This window comes from Monoraphidium neglectum, assembly GCF_000611645.1.
Source record: "Monoraphidium neglectum strain SAG 48.87 unplaced genomic scaffold scaffold00376, whole genome shotgun sequence".
Classification (NCBI taxonomy): Eukaryota; Viridiplantae; Chlorophyta; class Chlorophyceae; order Sphaeropleales; family Selenastraceae; genus Monoraphidium; species Monoraphidium neglectum.
Window position 1 is genome coordinate 1 of NW_014013252.1, and position 6,689 is coordinate 6,689.

General features: G+C 64.6%; 2 protein-coding genes across 2 annotated transcripts; one reads left to right on the forward strand and one right to left on the reverse strand.

Annotated features, from left to right (window-relative positions):
• Positions 1–106: 106 nt before the first annotated feature.
• MNEG_3099 (hypothetical protein) lies at positions 107–1,336 on the forward strand (the record flags this gene model as incomplete). The annotated part of the gene is made up of 2 exons (XM_014048417.1): positions 107–356; positions 516–1,336. The coding sequence occupies 2 exons, from the start codon at positions 107–109 to the stop codon at positions 1,334–1,336; spliced, it is 1,071 nt and encodes a 356-aa protein (XP_013903871.1).
• A 442-nt stretch (positions 1,337–1,778) lies between these two features.
• Positions 1,779–4,957, reverse strand: MNEG_3100 (Putative methyltransferase NSUN6; the record flags this gene model as incomplete). Its single annotated transcript, XM_014048418.1, has 7 exons — positions 1,779–2,002; positions 2,331–2,890; positions 3,114–3,207; positions 3,661–3,842; positions 4,101–4,242; positions 4,485–4,734; positions 4,919–4,957. The coding sequence occupies 7 exons, from the start codon at positions 4,955–4,957 to the stop codon at positions 1,779–1,781; spliced, it is 1,491 nt and encodes a 496-aa protein (XP_013903872.1).
• Between the last annotated feature and the right edge of the window lie 1,732 nt (positions 4,958–6,689).

Sequence of the window (6,689 nt, forward strand, 5' to 3'; positions counted from 1 at the left end):
CCCCCGCACGACCACAGCCGACTCAAGGTGTGTGTTGTGCCTGTGCGCCATCACTGCAAACGGCTTGCACCTCAAAGGCTCTGCCGCACGCCCGACATTTCGGGCCATGGAGGTGGCGCGGCTGTGGCTGGACAACCTGACGGCCGAGGTGGAGCGCAGCGAGCAGGCGCCGAAGCAGTTCGAGCACACTGTTGAATTCAACGCTGCAGCCGGGCCCTTCAAGCTTACGACCAAGAGCGGCAAGGCAGCACAGGACAATGACAGATACGTTCAGTGGTTCATGTACTGGGCAGGCAAGCAGGCAGACGCACCGGAGGGCGTGCGCTTCTCACTTTCATTCGCAGCGTTTCACACTGGTCAGCAGCGCACACGATTGTCTGAAAGCCGTGGGTTTGTTTGCCCAAGAGCTTTAACCTGCGGCTATGGCTTGACATCCAGCCTAAGGTGGCGGCAGCTGCGGGAGGCGGTCACGTGCGGCGGCAGGCTGCAGGTCAGCATCGCGCTGACTGTTGCAGTTAATCAGGCCGGCCTCGCCACCCGCCTGCGCATCGCCCCGCCGCCCGACGGAGTTGGACCCGGCGGCAGCCTGCTAGGCGGCCCCTTCTGCGACGTGGCCGTGCGCGCCGGTGGCCGCGAGTGGCAGGCACACAGGGTAGTGCTGGCCGCGGCGTCGCCGGTGCTGCTGGGCATGCTGGGAGGAGAGATGCTCGAGGCCCAGGCAGCAGCTGTGGGATTCAAAGAGGCAGACGAGCAGGTGGTGGAGCTGCTGTTACGGCACATTTATGGCGAGGCGATCGAGGTGCCCCTTGAGCTGCTGCCGGCCCTGTACGGCCTGGCAGACCAGTACCAGCTGCAGTCCAGCCTCGCCATGGAGGCGCGGCTGCTGCTGAGCACAGTCAGCGTGCAGCCGGCCGCGCTCGTGCGGCTGCTGCCGGCGGTGCACCGCCTGTGCCGCGGCGCATTCAGCGCCAGCTGGTGCAGTCAAGCGGGGGGGGCGCTGCCGCAGGTGCCGCCCTCTGAATTCACAGAGTGGCCTCCTGCCGTGTTTACCGAGGTCATCTCGCAGGCACAGCTGCAGCCAGATGTCATGTCAGCAGCCGAGGCCTGGGTGGAGGGGCAGGGCAAGAGGGTGGCGGTCAAGAAGGACAATTGGCAGCGGCTGCTTGATGTCATCGATTGGGGTGCCGCGACGCGCGAGCAGCTGCTGGCCGTGCAGCAGTGGGACAGCAGCCGCGGCGTTCCTGGCTTGCTGCCCAAGCTGTTTCAGGCGCTTGACGCGCTGTATGTCAAGATGCGGGAGGGAAAGGCGCAGAGAAGCGAGTCTTCAGATGGCTGACTGTGGCTCCCTCTTGCCGTTTGAATGCACACCTGGCCTTGACAGTATATGGTTTTTGCCCTGCTAATTGTTGAGTGCCTTCCACCATCAAAGTGATTCTGCCACCCTGATAGATGGACCCTGTCCTCATGTACACGGATCTTGCATTGTACAATTTATGTTCCGGCGGAGTCAGCAGCACTGAGTGGCAACCCTCCAAAACCGATGCCTTGCATGCTGTGCCTTCCGCACCCCTGGGTACTGTTGCCATGGTCAAAGTGCTGTGCCCTGTCATTCTGTAATTTCTTGTGAGTGTTGACTGTATTCGACGTTTGGGAGCACCACTACCAGCAAGTCACTAGGCTGCAGCTGGGCGCGACCAGGTGACAACAATATATCTGGAATGTGAGCAAGAATCATACCAGCCCAGCCAGATGCAGCACATTACAGTGCACTAGCACTTTCAGGCGGCCGTCGACGCCGTCTTCCTGAACCGGGCCACAAAGAACCCGATGGTGTCGTCCGGTGCTGCCCCTGGATCCCACCGCTGCACCAGCCGCGCCTCCCCTAGCGTCAGCCACCCCGGGCCCTCGATCCCTGGGCCTCCCAGCACCAGCGGCTGCGCTTCCAGCTCCAGCGCCCCTTGCCAGCGGTCGAGGGCGAAGCGCACATTGCCCTCGTTCTCTCCTTTGGGTGCGGGCCGGCGAATCACGTGGAGACAGACACGAGGTGCCAAATTTGAGACAGGGGATTGCTGCTGTGAGGGAGTGGGCTCTCAAACTAAATTGCTGGGAGCACTGCTGGACACCGGCGCGCCATGGCGCATCGCATATGAGCATATCAGCAAATCACAACAAGGTGCGCCAAGGTCCACCCGGCGTCCACCCCCAGGCATGCAACGTTCAGGGCGCAGGCATTGTTGCGGACCCCGCTTCACTCTCCATAAACAACCAGCCCGCCAACCACCACCCTCGCCACGCCGCACGCACCCGTGGCACATACCCTCCCCCCTCACCGGGGTTGATGGTGCAGGTGCAGTACACCAGGACGCCCCCCGGCCGCAGCAGGTGCACCGCGCTGTGCAGCAGCGCCCGCTGCAGCCCCGCCGTCGCGTGCAGCTGCGCCAGCCGCCAGTCGTGCAGCAGCCGCGGCCGCAGGCCGAGCGCGGAGCAGGGGGCGTCCAGCAGGATTGCATCGAAGCTCTCAGGCCCAAACTCAGGCAGTGGGTTGACCGGTGTGGGGCCAGCCTCGGCGCCGCCAGCCTCACCTGCCCCATCGTCGGCCCCCTCGTCCGCAACGTCCGGCGGCGCCCCGCCGCCGCCCGCCGCGCCGCCGCCGCCGCCGCCTCTCCGCCGCCCGCCGCGCCGCCGCCGCTGCTGCTCGCTCTCCCCCGGCGGCGGCGGCGCGAGCTGCGTCGAGTCCGCCACGCGGGCGTCTATTATGGAGATGCCCAGGTCTGACGCTAGGGACTCCACCGCGGCCACCTTGCTGCGCGTGCGGTCCAGCGCAATGACGCGGCCGCGGTCCCCCATCAGCTGCGCGATCATGGTGGTCTTGCCGCCGGGCGACGCGCACCTGCGGGAAGCGGGGCAGGGGCAGGGGCGGGTGCGTCGTCGCGCGATGTACTTTGCTTGCACATCGGTGGCTGCATGCTGAGCAGGCGCCGCAGCAGCTGGGTCTGAGGGTTGGACAAAGCCGAGCAAGCGACGAAGATCGAACCGCGGGTGTGTGCGTCGGGTTTGCAATTGGGCCCAAGAGTAGGCGGAAGTTGGGGGGGCAGCACGCCATTTGCCCTCACATGTCGAGCACCGTCCAGCCGGGCTGGGGGTCGAGGGCGTGGGCGGCCACGATGCAGGGCAGCGCCTGGAGCATGGCGTCGCCGCGCAGCAGGCCTGCGGGGTTGGGGGTGCGGGGGGCAGGGCCGCGGGGTGGCGCACATGAGATGCATCCATCGCATTTGAGGAGGGGATGTCTGGAAAGGGGGGCAAAGAAATTGTGATGGGTTGAGGGGGACGCTGTGGGTTGTTAAGAGGAATGGGGCGGCCTGTTGTCAAAAGGGTGTGTTGGACGGCAGGAGCGGTCAGCTTGTGCCGCTTTCAGCCAGGGCCCCTCGTGCCTTGCCTTGTGGGCGGCCGCGTGACGCAATCGAGTGGAGCGCACGCGCAATACAGCCCCGCTCTCTCACGCAATCACCACACCCGCCAAGCCTCAATCCCAGACCGCCTGCCCCGCCGCAGCTGAACCCCCCACCGCCCCCAGCGCCCGCCACAGGGGCACGGCCGCAAGCCGGCACGCCCCCTGCCCCAACCCCCCCCCTGCCCTTCCACACGCCCTCAAAGGCGCACCGTTGCAGGGCGGGATGTCATAGACGCGTTCCACCATCTCTATCGCCAGCCCCTCGCTCGCGCGGAACATGCCTGACCGGCCCTCCAGCAGGCGGCCGACCCCGATGTGCAGCCGGTCGCGCGGCGGCAGCCGGGCGGACACGTCGGGGCGGAGGATGGTGCCGCGTGTCAGGTTCCTGGGTCTGTTCGGGCCGAGGTGGCGACAGGGGGGGATGAGGAATAAGTGCAGAAATCGCGAGCGCGGCGCTGATGGGTCGAGGCGGTCAAACAGGTCAACGCGTGAGGCTGGCGGCCAGGAGTTCTGAAACTGCACCATAATCCGGCTAGTCAGAAGCTTCGCTCCCACCAGGATATGCCCGGATCTCAGCACACAGATACATGCCATCTAGCTGCAACATGCAAGCCCATCACCCGCCGCTGGCCCGCCCCACGCGACGCACTTTGTCTCAAGCGCCACGGACACTGCCACCAAGTCGCCCGCGGCCACGCCGGGGGTGACTGCTAGCAGGCCCGGGCTGAAGACGTCCGCCCCCTTCAGCACAGACTCCCCTGCTATCCGGTTGATTGCCACCTCCCTGCCTCCTGAGCGTGGAAAGTGGTTGGTGGTGCGTCGTGGGAGGCGGTTGTGCAAGGAAAGAGGGTGTTCAAGCATTCGCATGTTCTGGGCTTGCAGGCGGCAACTGCGGTGCATTTTCGTCATGTTCTTCGCGCAACGCCTGCTGGTAGTTGTGGCCTCACAATTACTGCTTCTGGCTGTAAACCAGCTGGCCGGCTTGCCTGTCTACCACAATGTGCGCACACACTCCAGCAGCAGTACGCCTCACCGCAGAGCTCCTCGTACCGCGGCTGCTTGGGGCCGCTGCCGGGCAGCACCACCGCGCTCGGCACTACAGGGTGCGGGCGCGCGCCGGCTGCCGCGTCCCCCAGGCGCCGCTGCAGCTCCGCGATCGCCTCGGCCGGGGTGGTGCGCAGCGTGTTGACCCGCAGTGTTGGCCGCAGCGACGGCCGCGCGAGCGCCTCTGATATGACCGCCAGCCGCGCCACTCCGAGTGCTCCAGCTAGGTACGTTTGGACCTGGTGAGCATATGTAGCATTGTGGGCTTCTACATGGTGCCAAGCGAGCGCTGCTGTGTAGATATGCAGGGAAGTTTGCTGCGGCTGCTGGCGCCGCGCCACGCAGCGGTACCGTGCCAGTGACGCCGTCTACTCGAGCACACTGCAAGAGCGGGCTATATATTTGCCGTATGCTTCTCATCACCTGGGGGTCCCATGTGACTCCATGTGAAAAGGTTTTCATAGTTTGATCGATCTCAGGTGCGCTGCGTTCACTCGCAATTGCAGTTTGCAAGACCATCTGGATGCATGTACACTTCAGCTTGCGGACAATCAGTTTGCGTCAAAGTCTCTTAATTTTACACCCAGTCCGCAAGATCTACAGCTGCTCAGGTGCTCATTTTCCCTCGTCCCCGCGCGCAGCAAGCTATAGGCAAGCGAAGTGGAGTCTATCGCTATTAAGCAGTGGAACGCGGCTGCACACGACCAGTCCAAGTGCTGCGGAGGCCGGCAGTCGGTCCTGGCGGCGGCAGCGGCGCACCCAGCAGTTTCTGGGCCTCCGCAATCGCAGCTGCAGCGTGTCGGCAGGCATGTCGCAATCGGACCATGAAGCGGCAATGATGATGACCATGGCGGCTGCGGAGCTGGAGCACCGCGTGGAGCTTCTGAACAAGTGCGGCCGGGTGACGCCATCGTGGCAGTGCAGCGAAGCCCGCTGCGCGTGCATGATGCTGTGCCAGGCATGGGGGGCACAAGTAAGGGGTCCTGTCAAGCTCCCAGGTGCATGGGCATCGGCTTTTGAGGACACAGCCTGCAATCTCACAGTGGGGTGCGCCATAATGAGTATGTCCTGCAGCAGACACGGAGCGCCAACCCGCAACGGCCAAATGCAGGATGGTCGAGAGCTGCCACAAGGCCTGCGCCGCCAAGCCGTGAGTTGGCAACCCAAACAGGGAGGGCTCGCGCGACATGCAGCGTCCGCAGGCGCCAGGCCAGCAGCACAGCCACCTTGCGCCCTACCGCGCCTCCCGGCCTTGCGGCTCACTCATGCGGCGCCTTCTGACACACTCGCCCGTGACCAACCCGATCGGCGCCCTCGGGCTCCCACAGCTACAAGGAGGGAACGCTCAGCGTGGGCGAGAGCAGTTGCGTGGACCGCTGCGCGGCGAAGTACTGGCAGGTGCGCTGAGCCGACCCGACCCAGAGATATCTGTGGCATGCCTCGGTCCAAGTCGAAAGCGTCGGAAAGGGCATGGTTGTGCTTGATGCACTTCCCTCTGCATCGCGGTTGAAACTGCACTGCCATTGCACGCGGGGGCGAATGCAAAGGCGCAGGTGCAACACGCTGACGTCCTCGCGAGATGAGTCAGCTCTGCACTGCCCCCGGCACGACACCTCGCGACACCTGCCCCCTGCGCACCCCTGTCCAACCCCTGCACTGCTGCAGGTGGTGGCCATCGTGGGGCAGCTGATCGGCTCCGGCGGCGGCAAGTGAAGCGGGGCCTGTGAGGGCCTGTGACCTGTAACATCACCAGCACCACCTGCCTGCTGACTGCGTTGTTGACGCAATCACTGATGTAGAGCATGCCGTCAGCGCGCACGCAACTGATGCCGCAAGCCTTTACGCGATCAGGCAGCGCTGTGCGCCCCTGCAACCGCCCAGATCCACGTGCCGTGCGCCCTGCCGCTCACGATCCATGCGTGAAAACCGACACGCGACTAGGGAATGCTGCCGCAACACTGGCGCAAGAAGGATTACACCCTTGCGTACCAAATGGCACTTCAAACTAGGCATAACCTGCCAAAAACTTCTCACAACACGATTTACACTCGCCGTAGCAGCACTTGCAACAGCGTGCAAGGTAGCAGCACGCACGTGCACACAACATGTGCAGACAAGGCACCGCTCAGGCCAGGGCGCGCGCGCGCGGGCGCGGCGCCGCACGAGCAGCCGTACGAAACAAGTTGGCTCTCTG